This window comes from Oncorhynchus masou, chromosome 31, assembly GCF_036934945.1.
Source record: "Oncorhynchus masou masou isolate Uvic2021 chromosome 31, UVic_Omas_1.1, whole genome shotgun sequence".
Taxonomy (NCBI): domain Eukaryota; kingdom Metazoa; phylum Chordata; class Actinopteri; order Salmoniformes; family Salmonidae; genus Oncorhynchus; species Oncorhynchus masou.
In genome coordinates, this window is record NC_088242.1 from 18,765,837 (window position 1) to 18,785,825 (window position 19,989).

Consider the following 19,989-nt stretch of genomic DNA (forward strand, 5'->3'; position numbering starts at 1 on the left):
AGAGAGGAACAGCATGGATGAACTTAACATCTGCCTTCTGGAACCCCTGGACAAAGAGACTGAAGAGAGGAACAGCATGGATGAACTTAACCTCTGCCTTCTGGAACCCCTGGACAAAGAGACTGAAGAGAGGAACAGCATGGATGAACTTAACCTCTGCCTTCTGGAACCCCTGGACAAAGAGACTGAAGAGAGGAACAGCATGGATGAACTTAACCTCTGCCTTCTGGAACCCCTGGACAAAGAGACTGAAGAGAGGAACAGCATGGATGAACTTAACATCTGCCTTCTGGAACCCCTGGACAAAGAGACTGAAGAGAGGAACCGCATGGATGAACTTAACCTCTGCCTTCTGGAACCCCAGGACAAAGAGACTGAAGAGAGGAACAGCATGGATGAACTTAACCTCTGCCTTCTGGAACCCCTGGACAAAGAGACTGAAGAGAGGAACAGCATGGATGAACTTAACCTCTGCCTTCTGGAACCCCTGGACAAAGAGACTGAAGAGAGGAACAGCATGGATTAACTTAACATCTGCCTTCTGGAACCCCTGAACAAAGAGACTGAAGAGAGGAACAGCATGGATGAACTTAACCTCTGCCTTCTGGAACCCCTGGACAAAGAGACTGAAGAGAGGAACAGCATGGATGAACTTAACCTCTGCCTTCTGGAACCCCTGGACAAAGAGACTGAAGAGAGGAACAGCATGGATGAACTTAACATCTGCCTTCTGGAACCCCTGGACAAAGAGACTGAAGAGAGGAACAGCATGGATGAACTTAACCTCTGCCTTCTGGAACCCCTGGACAAAGAGACTGAAGAGAGGAACAGCATGGATGAACTTAACCTCTGCCTTCTGGAACCCCTGGACAAAGAGACTGAAGAGAGGAACAGCATGGATGAACTTAACCTCTGCCTTCTGGAACCCCTGGACAAAGAGACTGAAGAGAGGAACAGCATGGATGAACTTAACATCTGCCTTCTGGAACCCCTGGACAAAGAGACTGAAGAGAGGAACCGCATGGATGAACTTAACCTCTGCCTTCTGGAACCCCAGGACAAAGAGACTGAAGAGAGGAACAGCATGGATGAACTTAACCTCTGCCTTCTGGAACCCCTGGACAAAGAGACTGAAGAGAGGAACAGCATGGATTAACTTAACATCTGCCTTCTGGAACCCCTGAACAAAGAGACTGAAGAGAGGAACAGCATGGATGAACTTAACCTCTGCCTTCTGGAACCCCTGGACAAAGAGACTGAAGAGAGGAACAGCATGGATGAACTTAACCTCTGCCTTCTGGAAGCCCTGGACAAAGAGACTGAAGAGAGGAACAGCATGGATGAACTTAACCTCTGCCTTCTGGAACCCCTGGACGAAGAGACTGAAGAGAGGAACAGCATGGATGAACTTAACCTCTGCCTTCTGGAACCCCTGGACAAAGAGACTGAAGAGAGGAACAGCATGGATGAACTTAACCCCTGCCTTCTGGAACCCCTGGACAAAGAGACTGAAGAGATGAACAGCATGGATGAACTTAACCTCTGCCTTCTGGAACCCCTGGACAAAGAGACTGAAGAGAGGAACAGCATGGATGAACTTAACCTCTGCCTTCTGGAACCCCTGGACAAAGAGACTGAAGAGAGGAACAGCATGGATGAACTTAACATCTGCCTTCTGGAACCCCTGGACAAAGAGACTGAAGAGAGGAACAGAAAAAATAGAAGGGGCTAGTAATCTTACAGTAGCCCTGTTGCCAATCCTGGACTGCATCCCAAATTACATCATATTATCTGTGTTGTGCACTACTTATGGGCCCTGGTCAAAATTGAATATAATGCCATTTGTGACGTAGTCGTTATTATGTGGGAATAGCACCAACACAGAGAGGGGAAGGGGAATAGGGGAATGTGCCCCCCTCTGGAATGCAGTCTAGTACAGGTGTTTTCTGTGTCCTTTATTGCCACTTTAACGAGGGGTTCATTCAGTGAGGGCTCTGAGCTCCAGCCACGATGAAGAATGGGCCTTTTCTTCTCATCCCCTTATCTGTTTATGTGAGGCTTGGTACCCCTTTAGTTGGCCAGCCGGCGGGCTCACGGGATGGGCTGCCTTCTCCCTTTCAGCCTGGCTTTCAGGGCTGCTCCAGCTCAAACAAGGTCACCCTGAATGGGACGTGTATGTGTGTTATTCCTCCTCCTAGCAGAAGAAAAATCTAATCAAAGTTTATTGTTCGAGGTACACAGTTTAGAAGATGTTAGAGCGGGTGCAGCTAAATGCTTATGTTACTAGCTCGTAACAATGCAGTAAAATATCAAACAAGTAAACACGCACAAAAAGAAAGAAATCAAGAGTATGTTACAGTCCCTTATGTCTCTCTGGAAGGAGATCCTCGCCCTGAGCGCCAGGAACTGAATGTTGTCCAGGAACTGAATGTTGATGATTTGCTCGCTGCCTGAGTCTTCTGTTCCCTCGTCTCCGGCATCAACCTTTTGGTGTAGCACTCGGGATGAATGGGGCTGCCTCTGAAAGCTTGAAACAAAGGATCCACAAAAATGTGTCAGACCCCCAGTACTCCTGCTCCACTCAATCCACCAATTCAGAGAGAGGTGATGGTGGATACAGGGAGGGGGGATGAGGGTAGAGTAGGGTGTGTGTGTGTGTGTGTGTGTGTGTGTGTGTGTGTGTGTGTGTGTGTGTGTGTGTGTGTGTGTGTGTGTGTGTGTTATTCTTAATCCCATGATAGATCCACTACTCTCAAGAGACAGACAGCTTTCTTCTAATTTCCAATGATAACATTGTCCACTCTGCAGCCAGTTGAAGAAGCATTTTTGTTGCAATGGAATAAGTTTCCATGTTTGAAGAATAACCTTTTCTCCTTATTTATAAGTACAAAATCAGTAGAGACCTCTTCTAGGGAGTTTTTCACTTGTTGTAAGCAGTTACATAAACACAGACTCTTGGAGTCAGTGAAAGGCATGTGCCTCCTAACGTTACAATTCTACAAGAATTAAAACCATTATAAAACCATTAAAACCATAATGTTCATCATCCTCATTTGACAAAAAAAAAACAAATCACCATTCCCCATCTGTGCAAGTCCATTTAGCTCAAACAACACCACTTCTTTATACAGTATGAATCAGGACTGAAACGTTTCATCTCTCATTTCAAGCACTTTGGACGGTGAGGCTGGAGACTTGAAGGGGAGTATTGACGGGGAAAGGAATGAATTGTCCTCTGTCTGTAAACGATGCTGCCAGGTTAGTCTGGTCTAAATCTGCTGTATTAGGTATCACCCATCCCCTGGACAGAGAGCAGACCTACAGCCCCTAGATGGGTCTAAGATAAGTAGAGAGCTAACAGTATGCTCATTCATGTGTGAGACATGATGTATCTATTTAGAACAGTGTCAACCACAGAATTAAATAGAACACTAGAATTGACATTGGCTTTCGAGGCAATGTGACTACAGGGCAGCCATCTTGGGTCAGGGAAATCTTTCATTCTTTCACCTCTCCCTTATGTTCATAGATGTGAGTGAGTGCTCCAGTAACCCATGCCAGAACGGAGGGACCTGTGTAGAGGGAGTCAACCAATATAAGTGCACCTGTCCACAGAGCTGGAGCGGATCCAGCTGTCAGCACCAGACACAGACAGGTCAGCAGTACCAGACTTCATACACCTAAGACCCTACCATAGGACATAGAACCTAGAGACAATTGCATGACATTGCTATTTGTTGCTATCTCACATATGATGTTCTGTTGTACATACTGTATTTGTGGATATCTGTGCATTGTTGTATGTGTTGTGTTATGTCTGTGTATGTGTTGTCAAGTCCTTGATACGTGTATGTCCTTGTCTTTGTTGTTTGTCCATGTATTGTCATGTACGTCTGCATGGTTGGGTTGTGGTTGTGCTGTGGTTGTATTTGTGCCTGTGCTTTTTGTGCGTGGTTGTGGTTGCGTTGTCCAGTGGTGCACAGGCCCTCTCCGGGCCGCCGGGCGAAGTTTAAGCTCCTCCCTCTCCCTCTGTCGCGTTCAGCGCCACCTGAGTGGAGCGTCATGAACGACCCTGCGTTTAGCCGACGACCCCGCTGTGCCAAGGTGGACAGAGCCCAACACTGCAGCTGCGACGCTGGCTTTCACATGAGTGGCACCTCGGACAACAGCATCTGCCAGGGTGAGACAGTCAGTCAGTGATCTAGCTTGGTTAGTTTGGTAATGTTAGCCTGGTTAGTTTGGTTCAATCTGGTTTAATCAGGCTATGCCAAAGGGAACAGAGCCCAACGCTGTGATGCTGTGTTTCATATGAGTGGCACCTCGGACAACTCCATCTGCCAGGGAAAGACTGGCCGTTTCCAGAAACAACCCCTAGCATCCAGCCCCTACCCACTAACTAGTTAGGATCTGAGGGGATTGGATAGTTATAAGCAATATGGTGGCGATATCTCCACCTTCCTATTTGAAGATATCAAATACTGTTTGAACCCATGTCTGCTGCTTGACATGGCTGCCATGTCCATAGTTTATGTGTCTAGACCCTGGAGCACCCATTTCCATCTCTTGTGCTGTTGCAGAGATGTCATGTTATTGGCCCCTAACTCTTAATTAGGCATTAAACAACTCTCTCCTCACCCCAACCCAGACAGCCAGACAGATGAGAGATTGGACAGAGGGCCTCTTGCCCTTCAGCTCAAATCCTTCTACCTACCGTATCCCTCCCTATCCTTCCACCTATTACTCTCTTTCTATCCTTCTATCCTGTATTCCTGTCTCAATCCTTGTAAATGTATGACTCTAGGGAAGGGATCATCAACTACATTCAGCCTCTGGCCATTTTGTTCATGAGTGGAGGGTCAGGGGGCTGGAACATAATTACAAGTAATTCGTTGACTGATATATAATATTTGACTAAAACAATAACTTCAGACCTTGCTTACATTTTTTACAATCACGTATCTATTATGTGTGGGAATACTTGGGAACAGATATCCAAAATTAAAATCACTTGGAGCTTATATTCTGGTGTTTTACAGTATTTTATGTCCACCCATGAAAATAAATAAATGTTGTTTTTTTGCTCAGAAAACTTCAGGGGTTAAATAAAACCACTCTCCCCCCTCCTCTCTCTCTCCTCCCAGATGTGAACGAGTGTGAGGTGTACCGGCTGGACCAGGGGGGCAAGCTGTGTGTGTATGAGTGTGTCAACGTCCCAGGCTCATACCAATGCTCCTGTCCCAGAGGCTACAAGCTGCTGCCTGATGGAAGGAGCTGTGAGGGTGAGTGACAGGAGGGTAGGAGAGTGGGAGGATAGGAGGGGATGGAGGGGATAGAGGGATGGAGGGGGAAGGGTGGGTAGGAGGGGATGAGGGGATAGAGGGATGGAGGGGGAAGGGTGGGTAGCAGGGGATGGAGTGGATAGAGGGATGGAGGGGGAAGGGTGGGTAGGAGGGGATAGGGGGAAGGGAGGATAGGAGGGGGTGGAGGGGAAAGAGGGATGGAGGGGGAAGGGAGGGTAGGAGGGGATGTAGGGGGAAGGGGGGTAGGAGGGGATAGAGGGACGGAGGGGGAAGGGTGGGTAGGAGGGGATGTAGGGGATAGAGGGATGGAGGGGGAAGAGAGGGTAGGAGGGGATGGAGGGGATAGAGGGATGGAGGGGGAAGGGAGGGTAGGAGGGGATAGAGGGATGAGGGGATAGAGGGATGGAGGGGGAAGGGAGGGTAGGAGGGGATAGAGGGATAGAGGGGGGAAGGGAGGGTAGGAGGGGATAGAGGGATGGAGGGGGGAAGGGTGGGTGGGAGGGGATGAAGGGGGGAAGGGTGGGTAGGAGGGGATGGAGGGACGCAGGCAGAAGAGAGGGTAGAAGGGAATGGAGGGTGGAAGGGGGGCAGGAGAGGATGGAGGGTAGGAGGGGATAGAGGGCAGTAGGGAGGGTAGGAGGGAATGGATGGCTGTAGGGAGGGTAGAAGGTAGGGGTCTTCATGTTTTCAACAGACCCGAAATTCTGAGATCCACCAGGGACCCGAGTGGTGGTCCTGGTCCTAGATTCTGACATTTGTCTTGGATCTGGGTCTGATATAAGTGTCTGGTGTCTCTAGTATGTGCAATTACCCGATTGTACCTGTCCTCTGTTAATGTAGTGTTTGTGTGATGAGAGCTGCACGAGTTTGTTAACTGTGCCAGACAATTGCAACACAATAAATGTATAGCTTATATCCAGCTGAAACTGGTTCAGGCTGCCCGCCATAAGTGCGCCTGCCGCTGAGGAGAGAGAGCGCGAGTGAAAGGAGCCTTGGCCTAGGCTACTGTTGATTGCGAATATGGAGTCCTTTTTCATTGAAGAAAATGTTCAGTTAGAGGAGAAAGACTATAGTGAAAAGAAGCCGAAAAGAGGAAAGTCCTCGAGGACAAGTTTGAATTTTGTAGTGGACAAAGATGAGAAAAACGTTTGCGTGTCTGTGTGCAACTCACTATTCAGGTTTGATGCAATTTTCTACCTTTCATTTATTTATTTTCGTATTTAATATCAATTGTTTAGTCGTTAATATTATTGTAAATCATTATGGTTATTAAGATGATGATGATGATGATGATTGTAAGTATATTTAATAATCTAAAACGGTTATTTAAATGGACTATTCAAAAAGTGTTTTGTTTCTTTTTGTTTAGACATTTTCATGGCTAAAGGAAGTTCTAACTGTGTTTAGTTTTGAACTCCATATTTAGTTTCAGGTTAAAAGTAGGTATGTTGTAAAATAAATAGTATTAGCCTTGCTGTCATTTGTTGGGTAGGCCTACAGTAAGAATTGGTCTTTGTTGGTAATTAATGTAATGCCGCAGTATAATAACATATTTGTATTTTCCTTATAAACAATGGCATGGGTTACTTTTGATATTACCACTAATAAAGTTAAAGTTTGGTATGGTATGGCTATTATTAGGCTTAGCTACAGCAGGCCTATGAATGCAGTGCGCACTGACACTCCAACTGGCTCCAATGGACTCATCTCGATGCACACACACACACACACACACACACACACACACACACACACACACACACACACACACACACACACACACACACACACACACACACACACACACACACACACACACACACACACACACTACATGTTAATGTTTTTAAATGTAAAGTATTTGGCTTGTAATGTATTTTGTGTTATGTTTCAGACCCCAATAAGACTCCCTGTCACCATTGCCTTTGTTATGTTTCGCACCCCAATAAGACTCCCTGTCACCATTGCCTTCGTTATGTTTCATACCCCAATAAGACTCCCTGTCACCATTGCCATTGTTATGTTTCGGACCCCAATAAGACTCCCTGTCACCATTGCCTTCGTTATGTTTCAGACCCCAATAAGACTCCCTGTCATCATGGCCTTCGTTATGTTTCATGCCCCAATAAGACTCCCTGTCACCATTGCCTTCGTTATGTTTCGGACCCCAATAAGACTCCCTGTCACCATTGCCTTCGTTATGTTTCGCACCCCAATAAGTCTCCCTGTCACCATTGCCTTCATTATGTTTCGGACCCCAATAAGACTCCCTGTCACCATTGCCTTCGTTATGTTTCAGACCCCAATAAGACTCCCTGTCACCATTGCCTTCGTTATGTTTCGGACCCCAATAAGACTCCCTGTCACCATTGTCTTCGTTATGTTTCAGACCCCAATAAGACTCCCTGTCACCATTGCCTTCGTTATGTTTCGGACCCCAATAAGACTCCCTGTCACCATTGCCTTCGTTATGTTTCGCACCCCAATAAGTCTCCCTGTCACCATTGCCTTCATTATGTTTCGGACCCCAATAAGACTCCCTGTCACCATTGCCTTCGTTATGTTTCAGACCCCAATAAGACTCCCTGTCACCATTGCCTTCGTTATGTTTTAGACCACAATAAGACTCCCTGTCACAATTGCCTTCATTATGTTTCGAACCCCAAAAAGACTCCCTGTCACCATTGCCTTCGTTATGTTTCAGACCCCAATAAGACTCCCTGTCACCATTGCCTTCGTTATGTTTCGCACCCCAATAAGACTCCCTGTCACCATTGTCTTCGTTATGTTTCGTACCCCAATAAGACTCCCTGTCACCATTGCCTTCGTTATGTTTCGGACCCCAATAAGACTCCATGTCACCATTGCCTTCGTTATGTTTCATACCCCAATAAGACTCCCTGTCACCATTGCCTTCGTTATGTTTCGTACCCCAATAAGACTCCCTGTCACCATTGCCTTCATTATGTTTCGGACCCCAATAAGACTCCCTGTCACCATTGCCTTCGTTATGTTTCGGACTCCAATAAGACTCCCTGTCACCATTGCCTTCGTTATGTTTCATGCCCCAATAAGACTCCCTATCACCATTGCCTTCGTTATGTTTCGGACCCCAATAAGACTCCCTGTCACCATTGCCTTCGTTATGTTTCGGACCCCAATAAGACTCCATGTCACCATTGCCTTCATTATGTTTCGGACCCCAATAAAACTCCCTGTCACCATTGCCTTCGTTATGTTTCAGACCCCAATAAGACTCCCTGTCACCATTGCCTTCGTTATGTTTCGCACCCCAATAAGACTCCCTGTCACCATTGTCTTCGTTATGTTTCGGACCCCAATAAGACTCCCTGTCACCATTGCCTTCGTTATGTTTCGGACCCCAATAAGACTCCATGTCACCATTGCCTTCGTTATGTTTCATACCCCAATAAGACTCCCTGTCACCATTGCCTTCGTTATGTTTCGTACCCCAATAAGACTCCCTGTCACCATTGCCTTCATTATGTTTCGACCCCAATAAGACTCCCTGTCACCATTGCCTTCGTTATGTTTCGGACTCCAATAAGACTCCCTGTCACCATTGCCTTCGTTATGTTTCATGCCCCAATAAGACTCCCTATCACCATTGCCTTCGTTATGTTTCGGACCCCAATAAGACTCCCTGTCACCATTGCCTTCGTTATGTTTCGGACCCCAATAAGACTCCCTGTCACCATTGCCTTCGTTATGTTTCGGACCCCAATAAAACTCCCTGTCACCATTGCCTTCGTTATGTTTCAGACCCCAATAAGACTCCCTGTCACCATTGCCTTCGTTATGTTTCGAACCCCAATAAGACTCCCTGTCACCATTGTCTTCGTTATGTTTCGGACCCCAATAAGACTCCATGTCACCATTGCCTTCGTTATGTTTCATACCCCAATAAGACTCCCTGTCACCATTGCCTTCGTTATGTTTCGTACCCCAATAAGACTCCCTGTCACCATTGCCTTCATTATGTTTCGAACCCCAATAAGACTCCCTGTCACCATTGCCTTCGTTATGTTTCGGACTCCAATAAGACTCCCTGTCACCATTGCCTTCGTTATGTTTCATGCCCCAATAAGACTCCCTATCACCATTGCCTTCGTTATGTTTCGGACCCCAATAAGACTCCCTGTCACCATTGCCTTCGTTATGTTTCACACCCCAATAAGACTCCCTGTCACCATTGCCTTCGTTATGTTTCGCACCCCAATAAGTCTCCCTGTCACCATTGCCTTCATTATGTTTCGGACCCCAATAAGACTCCCTGTCACCATTGCCTTCGTTATGTTTCAGACCCCAATAAGACTCCCTGTCACCATTGCCTTCGTTATGTTTTAGACCACAATAAGACTCCCTGTCACCATTGCCTTCGTTATGTTTCATGCCCCAATAAGACTCCCTATCACCATTGCCTTCGTTATGTTTCGGACCCCAATAAGACTCCCTGTCACCATTGCCTTCGTTATGTTTCACACCCCAATAAGACTCCCTGTCACCATTGCCTTCATTATGTTTCGAACCCCAATAAAACTCCCTGTCACCATTGCCTTCGTTATGTTTCAGACCCCAATAAGACTCCCTGTCACCATTGCCTTCGTTATGTTTCGGACCCCAATAAGACTCCCTGTCACCATTGTCTTCGTTATGTTTCGGACCCCAATAAGACTCCCTGTCACCATTGCCTTCGTTATGTTTCATACCCCAATAAGACTCCCTGTCACCATTGCCTTCGTTATGTTTCGGACCCCAATAAGACTCCCTGTCACCATTGCCTTCGTTATGTTTCGAACCCCAATAGGACTCCCTGTCACCATTGCCTTCGTTATGTTTCGAACCCCAATAAGACTCCCTGTCACCATTGCCTTCGTTATGTTTCAACCCCAATAAGACTCCCTGACACCATTGCCTTCGTTATGTTTCGAACCCCAATAAGACTCCCTGTCACCATTGCCTTCGTTATGTTTCATGCCCCAATAAGACTCCCTATCACCATTGCCTTCGTTATGTTTCGGACCCCAATAAGACTCCCTGTCACCATTGCCTTCGTTATGTTTCGAACCCCAATAAGACTCCCTGTCACCATTGCCTTCGTTATGTTTCATGCCCCAATAAGACTCCCTATCACCATTGCCTTCGTTATGTTTCGGACCCCAATAAGACTCCCTGTCACCATTGCCTTCATTATGTTTCGAACCCCAATAAGACTCCCTATCACCATTGCCTTCATTATGTTTCGGACCCCAATAAGACTCCCTGTCACCATTGCCTTCGTTATGTTTCGGACCCCAATAAGACTCCCTGTCACCATTGCCTTCATTATGTTTCGGACCCCAATAAGACTCCCTGTCACCATTGCCTTCATTATGTTTCGGACCCCAATAAGACTCCCTGTCACCATTGCCTTCGTTATGTTTCATGCCCCAATAAGACTCCCTATCACCATTGCCTTCGTTATGTTTCGGACCCCAATAAGACTCCCTGTCACCATTGCCTTCATTATGTTTCGAACCCCAATAAGACTCCCTATCACCATTGCCTTCATTATGTTTCGGACCCCAATAAGACTCCCTGTCACCATTGCCTTCGTTATGTTTCACACCCCAATAAGACTCCCTGTCACCATTGCCTTCGTTATGTTTCGCACCCCAATAAGTCTCCCTGTCACCATTGCCTTCATTATGTTTCGGACCCCAATAAGACTCCCTGTCACCATTGCCTTCGTTATGTTTCAGACCCCAATAAGACTCCCTGTCACCATTGCCTTCGTTATGTTTTAGACCACAATAAGACTCCCTGTCACCATTGCCTTCGTTATGTTTCATGCCCCAATAAGACTCCCTATCACCATTGCCTTCGTTATGTTTCGGACCCCAATAAGACTCCCTGTCACCATTGCCTTCGTTATGTTTCACACCCCAATAAGACTCCCTGTCACCATTGCCTTCATTATGTTTCGAACCCCAATAAAACTCCCTGTCACCATTGCCTTCGTTATGTTTCAGACCCCAATAAGACTCCCTGTCACCATTGCCTTCGTTATGTTTCGGACCCCAATAAGACTCCCTGTCACCATTGTCTTCGTTATGTTTCGGACCCCAATAAGACTCCCTGTCACCATTGCCTTCGTTATGTTTCATACCCCAATAAGACTCCCTGTCACCATTGCCTTCGTTATGTTTCGGACCCCAATAAGACTCCCTGTCACCATTGCCTTCGTTATGTTTCGAACCCCAATAGGACTCCCTGTCACCATTGCCTTCGTTATGTTTCGAACCCCAATAAGACTCCCTGTCACCATTGCCTTCGTTATGTTTCGAACCCCAATAAGACTCCCTGACACCATTGCCTTCGTTATGTTTCGAACCCCAATAAGACTCCCTGTCACCATTGCCTTCGTTATGTTTCATGCCCCAATAAGACTCCCTATCACCATTGCCTTCGTTATGTTTCGGACCCCAATAAGACTCCCTGTCACCATTGCCTTCGTTATGTTTCGAACCCCAATAAGACTCCCTGTCACCATTGCCTTCGTTATGTTTCATGCCCCAATAAGACTCCCTATCACCATTGCCTTCGTTATGTTTCGGACCCCAATAAGACTCCCTGTCACCATTGCCTTCATTATGTTTCGAACCCCAATAAGACTCCCTATCACCATTGCCTTCATTATGTTTCGGACCCCAATAAGACTCCCTGTCACCATTGCCTTCGTTATGTTTCGGACCCCAATAAGACTCCCTGTCACCATTGCCTTCGTTATGTTTCGGACCCCAATAAAACTCCCTGTCACCATTGCCTTCGTTATGTTTCGGACCCCAATAAGACTCCCTGTCACCATTGCCTTCTTTATGTTTCGAACCCCAATAGGACTCCCTGTCACCATTGCCTTCGTTATGTTTCGGACCCCAATAAGACTCCCTGTCACCATTGCCTTCGTTATGTTTCGGACCCCAATAAGACTCTCTGTCACCATTGCCTTCGTTATGTTTCGGACCCCAATAAGACTCCCTGTCACCATTGCCTTCGTTATGTTTCGGACCCCAATAAGACTCCCTGTCACCATTGCCTTCGTTATGTTTCGGACCCCAATAAGACTCCCTGTCACCATTGCCTTCGTTATGTTTCACCCCAATAAGACTCCCTGTCACCATTGCCTTCGTTATGTTTTAGACCACAATAAGACTCCCTGTCACAATTGCCTTCGTTATGTTTCCGACCCCAAAAGACTCCCTGTCACCATTGCCTTCGTTATGTTTCAGACCCCAATAAGACTCCCTGTCACCATTGCCTTCGTTATGTTTCGGACCCCAATAAGACTCCCTGTCACCATTGTCTTCGTTATGTTTCACACCCCAATAAGACTCCCTGTCACCATTGCCTTCGTTATATTTCAGACCCCAATAAGACTCCCTGTCACCATTGCCTTCGTTATGTTTCATACCCCAATAAGACTCCCTGTCACCATTGCTTTCATTATGTTTCGGACCCCAATAAGACTCCCTGTCACCATTGCCTTCGTTATGTTTTAGACCACAATAAGACTCCCTGTCACAATTGCCTTCGTTATGTATCCGACCCCAATAGACTCCCTGTCACCATTGCCTTCGTTATGTTTCAGACCCCAATAAGACTCCCTGTCACCATTGCCTTCATTATGTTTCGGACCCCAATAAGACTCCCTGTCACCATTGCCTTCGTTATGTTTCGGACCCCAATAAGACTCCCTGTCACCATTGCCTTCGTTATGTTTCATACCCCAATAAGACTCCCTGTCACCATTGCCTTCGTTATGTTTCGTACCCCAATAAGACTCCCTGTCACCATTGCCTTCATTATGTTTCGAACCCCAATAAGACTCCCTGTCACCATTGCCTTCGTTATGTTTCGGACCCCAATAAGACTCCCTGTCACCATTGCCTTCGTTATGTTTCATGCCCCAATAAGACTCCCTATCACCATTGCCTTCGTTATGTTTCGGACCCCAATAAGACTCCCTGTCACCATTGCCTTCGTTATGTTTCGGACCCCAATAAGACTCCCTGTCACCATTGCCTTCTTTATGTTTCACACCCCAATAAAACTCCCTGTCACCATTGCCTTCGTTATGTTTCAGACCGCAATAAGACTCCCTGTCACCATTGCCTTCGTTATGTTTCGAACCCCAATAAGACTCCCTGTCACCATTGTCTTCGTTATGTTTCGGACCCCAATAAGACTCCCTGTCACCATTGCCTTCGTTATGTTTCGAACCCCAATAAGACTCCCTGTCACCATTGCCTTCTTTATGTTTCGTACCCCAATAGGACTCCCTGTCACCACTGCCTTCGTTATGTTTCGACCCCAATAAGACTCCCTGTCACCATTGCCTTCGTTATGTTTCGGACCCCAATAAGACTCCCTGTCACCATTGCCTTCGTTATGTTTCGGACCCCAATAATACTCCCTGTCACCATTGCCTTCGTTATGTTTCGGACCCCAATAAGACTCCCTGTCACCATTGCCTTCGTTATGTTTCGGACCCCAATAAGACTCCCTGTCACCATTGCCTTCGTTATGTTTCACCCCAATAAGACTCCCTGTCACCATTGCCTTCGTTATGTTTTAGACCACAATAAGACTCCCTGTCACAATTGCCTTCGTTATGTTTCCGACCCCAAAAGACTCCCTGTCACCATTGCCTTCGTTATGTTTCAGACCCCAATAAGACTCCCTGTCACCATTGCCTTCGTTATGTTTCGGACCCCAATAAGACTCCCTGTCACCATTGTCTTCGTTATGTTTCACACCCCAATAAGACTCCCTGTCACCATTGCCTTCGTTATGTTTCATACCCCAATAAGACTCCCTGTCACCATTGCCTTCATTATGTTTCGACCCCAATAAGACTCCCTGTCACCATTGCCTTCGTTATGTTTCAGACCCCAATAAGACTCCCTGTCACCATTGCCTTCGTTATGTTTCAGACCCCAATAAGACTCCCTGTCACCATTGCCTTCGTTATGTTTTAGACCACAATAAGACTCCCTGTCACAATTGCCTTCGTTATTTTTCGGACCCCAAAAGACTCCCTGTCACCATTGCCTTCGTTATGTTTCAGACCCCAATAAGACTCCCTGTCACCATTGCCTTCGTTATGTTTCGGACCCCAATAAGACTCCCTGTCACCATTGCCTTCGTTATGTTTCGGACCCCAATAAGACTCCCTGTCACCATTGCCTTCGTTATGTTTCATACCCCAATAAGACTCCCTGTCACCATTGCCTTCGTTATGTTTCGTACCCCAATAAGACTCCCTGTCACCATTGCCTTCGTTATGTTTCGGACCCCAATAAGACTCCCTGTCACCATTGCCTTCGTTATGTTTCAAACCCCAATTAGACTCCCTGTCACCATGGCCTTCGTTATGTTTCAGACCCCAATAAGACTCCCTGTCACCATTGCCTTCGTTATGTTTCATACCCCAATAAGACTCCCTGTCACCATTGCCTTCGTTATGTTTCGACCCCAATAGGACTCCCTGTCACCATTGCCTTCGTTATGTTTCAACCCCAATAAGACTCCCTGTCACCATTGCCTTCGTTATGTTTCGAACCCCAATAAGACTCCCTGACACCATTGCCTTCGTTATGTTTCGGACCCCAATAAGACTCCCTGTCACCATTGCCTTCGTTATGTTTCGGACCCCAATAAGACTCCCTGTCACCATTGCCTTCGTTATGTTTCATACCCCAATAAGACTCCCTGTCACCATTGCCTTCGTTATGTTTCGACCCCAATAAGACTCCCTGTCACCATTGCCTTCTTTATGTTTCGAACCCCAATAGGACTCCCTGTCACCATTGCCTTCGTTATGTTTCGGACCCCAATAAGACTCCCTGTCACCATTGCCTTCGTTATGTTTCGGACCCCAATAAGACTCCCTGTCACCATTGCCTTCGTTATGTTTCGGACCCCAATAAGACTCCCTGTCACCATTGCCTTCGTTATGTTTCGACCCCAATAAGACTCCCTGTCACCATTGCCTTCGTTATGTTTCGGACCCCAATAAGACTCCCTGTCACCATTGCCTTCGTTATGCTTCACCCCAATAAGACTCCCTGTCACCATTGCCTTCGTTATGTTTTAGACCACAATAAGACTCCCTGTCACAATTGCCTTCGTTATGTTTCCGACCCCAAAAAGACTCCCTGTCACCATTGCCTTCGTTATGTTTCAGACCCCAATAAGACTCCCTGTCACCATTGCCTTCGTTATGTTTCGGACCCCAATAAGACTCCCTGTCACCATTGTCTTCGTTATGTTTCACACCCCAATAAGACTCCCTGTCACCATTGCCTTCGTTATGTTTCATACCCCAATAAGACTCCCTGTCACCATTGCCTTCATTATGTTTCGGACCCCAATAACACTCCCTGTCACCATTGCCTTTGTTATGTTTCAGACCCCAATAAGACTCCCTGTCACCATTGCCTTCTTTATGTTTCATGCCCCAATACGACTCCCTGTCACCATTGCCTTCGTTATGTTTCAGACCCCAATAAGACTCCCTGTCACCATTGCCTTCGTTATGTTTTAGACCACAATAAGACTCCCTGTCACATTTGCCTTCGTTATTTTTCGGACCCCAAAAAGACTCCCTGTCACCATTGCCTTCGTTATGTTTCAGACCCCAATAAGACTCCCTGTCACCATTGCCTTCGTTATGTTTCGGACCCCAATAAGACTCCCTGTCACCATTGCCTTCGTTATGTTTCGGACCCCAATAAGACTCCCTGTCACCATTGCCTTCGTTATGTTTCATACCCCAATAAGACTCCTTGTCACCATTGCCTTCGTTATGTTTCGTACCCCAATAAGACTCCCTGTCACCATTGCCTTCGTTATGTTTCGAACCCCAATAAGACTCCCTGTCACCATTGCCTTCGTTATGTTTCGGACCCCAATAAGACTCCCTGTCACCATTGCCTTCGTTATGTTTCATGCCCCAATAAGACTCCCTATCACCATTGCCTTCGTTATGTTTCGGACCCCAATAAGACTCCCTGTCACCATTGCCTTCGTTATGTTTCAAACCCCAATAAGACTCCCTGTCACCATGGCCTTCGTTATGTTTCAGACCCCAATAAGACTCCCTGTCACCATTGCCTTCGTTATGTTTCATACCCCAATAAGACTCCCTGTCACCATTGCCTTCGTTATGTTTCAGACCCCAATAAGACTCCCTGTCACCATTGCCTTCGTTATGTTTCGGACCCCAATAGGACTCCCTGTCACCATTGCCTTCGTTATGTTTCGAACCCCAATAAGACTCCCTGTCACCATTGCCTTCGTTATGTTTCGAACCCCAATAAGACTCCCTGACACCATTGCCTTCGTTATGTTTCGGACCCCAATAAGACTCCCTGTCACCATTGCCTTCGTTATGTTTCGGACCCCAATAAGACTCCCTGTCACCATTGCCTTCGTTATGTTTCGGACCCCAATAAGACTCCCTGTCACCATTGTCTTCGTTATGTTTCGGACCCCAATAAGACTCCCTGTCACCATTGCCTTCTTTATGTTTCATGCCCCAATAAGACTCCCTGTCACCATTGCCTTCGTTATGTTTCATACCCCAATAAGACTCCCTGTCACCATTGCCTTCGTTATGTTTCGGACCCCAATAAGACTCCCTGTCACCATTGCCTTCTTTATGTTTCGAACCCCAATAGGACTCCCTGTCACCATTGCCTTCGTTATGTTTCGGACCCCAATAAGACTCCCTGTCACCATTGCCTTCGTTATGTTTCGAACCCCAATAAGACTCCCTGTCACCATTGCCTTCGTTATGTTTCGAACCCCAATAAGACTCCCTGTCACCATTGCCTTCGTTATGTTTCGGACCCCAATAAGACTCCCTGTCACCATTGCCTTCGTTATGTTTCGGACCCCAATAAGACTCCCTGTCACCATTGCCTTCGTTATGTTTCACCCCAATAAGACTCCCTGTCACCATTGCCTTCGTTATGTTTTAGACCACAATAAGACTCCCTGTCACAATTGCCTTCGTTATGTTTCCGACCCCAAAAGACTCCCTGTCACCATTGTCTTCGTTATGTTTCACACCCCAATAAGACTCCCTGTCACCATTGCCTTCGTTATGTTTCAGACCCCAATAAGACTCCCTGTCACCATTGCCTTCGTTATGTTTCATACCCCAATAAGACTCCCTGTCACCATTGCTTTCATTATGTTTCGGACCCCAATAAGACTCCCTGTCACCATTGCCTTCGTTATGTTTCAGACCCCAATAAGACTCCCTGTCACCATTGCCTTCGTTATGTTTCGGACCCCAATAAGACTTCCTGTCACCATTGCCTTCGTTATGTTTCAGACCCCAATAAGACTCCCTGTCACCATTGCCTTCTTTATGTTTCATGCCCCAATAAGACTCCCTGTCACCATTGCCTTCGTTATGTTTCAGACCCCAATAAGACTCCCTGTCACCATTGCCTTCGTTATGTTTTAGACCACAATAAGACTCCCTGTCACAATTGCCTTCGTTATGTTTCGAACCCCAAAAAGACTCCCTGTCACCATTGCCTTCGTTATGTTTCAGACCCCAATAAGACTCCCTGTCACCATTGCCTTCATTATGTTTCGGACCCCAATAAGACTCCCTGTCACCATTGCCTTGGTTATGTTTCGGACCCCAATAAGACTCCCTGTCACCATTGCCTTCGTTATGTTTCATACCCCAATAAGACTCCCTGTCACCATTGCCTTCGTTATGTTTCGTACCCCAATAAGACTCCCTGTCACCATTGCCTTCGTTATGTTTCGAACCCCAATAAGACTCCCTGTCACCATTGCCTTCGTTATGTTTCGGACCCCAATAAGACTCCCTGTCACCATTGCCTTCGTTATGTTTCATGCCCCAATAAGACTCCCTATCACCATTGCCTTCGTTATGTTTCGGACCCCAATAAGACTCCCTGTCACCATTGCCTTCGTTATGTTTCGGACCCCAATAAGACTCCCTGTCACCATTGTCTTCGTTATGTTTCGGACCCCAATAAGACTCCCTGTCACCATTGCCTTCGTTATGTTTCGAACCCCAATAAGACTCCCTGTCACCATTGCCTTCTTTATGTTTCGAACCCCAATAGGACTCCCTGTCACCATTGCCTTCGTTATGTTTCGGACCCCAATAAGACTCCCTGTCACCATTGCCTTCGTTATGTTTCGGACCCCAATAAGACTCCCTGTCACCATTGCCTTCGTTATGTTTCGGACCCCAATAATACTCCCTGTCACCATTGCCTTCGTTATGTTTCGGACCCCAATAAGACTCCCTGTCACCATTGCCTTCGTTATGTTTCGGACCCCAATAAGACTCCCTGTCACCATTGCCTTCGTTATGTTTCACCCCAATAAGACTCCCTGTCACCATTGCCTTCGTTATGTTTTAGACCACAATAAGACTCCCTGTCACAATTGCCTTCGTTATGTATCCGACCCCAATAGACTCCCTGTCACCATTGCCTTCGTTATGTTTCAGACCCCAATAAGACTCCCTGTCACCATTGCCTTCATTATGTTTCGGACCCCAATAAGACTCCCTGTCACCATTGCCTTCGTTATGTTTCGACCCCAATAAGACTCCCTGTCACCATTGCCTTCGTTATGTTTCATACCCCAATAAGACTCCCTGTCACCATTGCCTTCGTTATGTTTCGCACCCCAATAAGACTCCCTGTCACCATTGCCTTCATTATGTTTCGAACCCCAATAAGACTCCCTGTCACCATTGCCTTCGTTATGTTTCGGACCCCAATAAGACTCCCTGTCACCATTGCCTTCGTTATGTTTCATGCCCCAATAAGACTCCCTATCACCATTGCCTTCGTTATGTTTCGGACCCCAATAAGACTCCCTGTCACCATTGCCTTCGTTATGTTTCGGACCCCAATAAGACTCCCTGTCACCATTGCCTTCTTTATGTTTCACACCCCAATAAAACTCCCTGTCACCATTGCCTTCGTTATGTTTCAGACCGCAATAAGACTCCCTGTCACCATTGCCTTCGTTATGTTTCGAACCCCAATAAGACTCCCTGTCACCATTGTCTTCGTTATGTTTCGGACCCCAATAAGACTCCCTGTCACCATTGCCTTCGTTATGTTTCGAACCCCAATAAGACTCCCTGTCACCATTGCCTTCTTTATGTTTCGAACCCCAATAGGACTCCCTGTCACCATTGCCTTCGTTATGTTTCGGACCCCAATAAGACTCCCTGTCACCATTGCCTTCGTTATGTTTCGGACCCCAATAAGACTCCCTGTCACCATTGCCTTCGTTATGTTTCGGACCCCAATAATACTCCCTGTCACCATTGCCTTCGTTATGTTTCACCCCAATAAGACTCCCTGTCACCATTGCCTTCGTTATGTTTTAGACCACAATAAGACTCCCTGTCACAATTGCCTTCGTTATGTTTCCGACCCCAAAAAGACTCCCTGTCACCATTGCCTTCGTTATGTTTCAGACCCCAATAAGACTCCCTGTCACCATTGCCTTCGTTATGTTTCGGACCCCAATAAGACTCCCTGTCACCATTGTCTTCGTTATGTTTCACACCCCAATAAGACTCCCTGTCACCATTGCCTTCGTTATGTTT

General features: G+C 46.6%; 1 protein-coding gene across 2 annotated transcripts in view; it reads left to right on the forward strand.

The window, feature by feature from the left end:
* Positions 1–19,989, forward strand: part of LOC135523515 (fibulin-7) — a 49,788-nt gene that overhangs the window by 19,387 nt on the left and 10,412 nt on the right. The window contains exons 4-6 of one of the 2 annotated variants that reach the window (XM_064950258.1): positions 3,530–3,655; positions 3,974–4,180; positions 5,142–5,279. In XM_064950258.1, coding sequence (XP_064806330.1) covers positions 3,530–3,655; positions 3,974–4,180; positions 5,142–5,279 — 471 coding nt within the window. The remainder of the gene's footprint in view (positions 1–3,529; positions 3,656–3,973; positions 4,181–5,141; positions 5,280–19,989) is intronic. The other variant, XM_064950259.1, reaches the window with a different exon arrangement.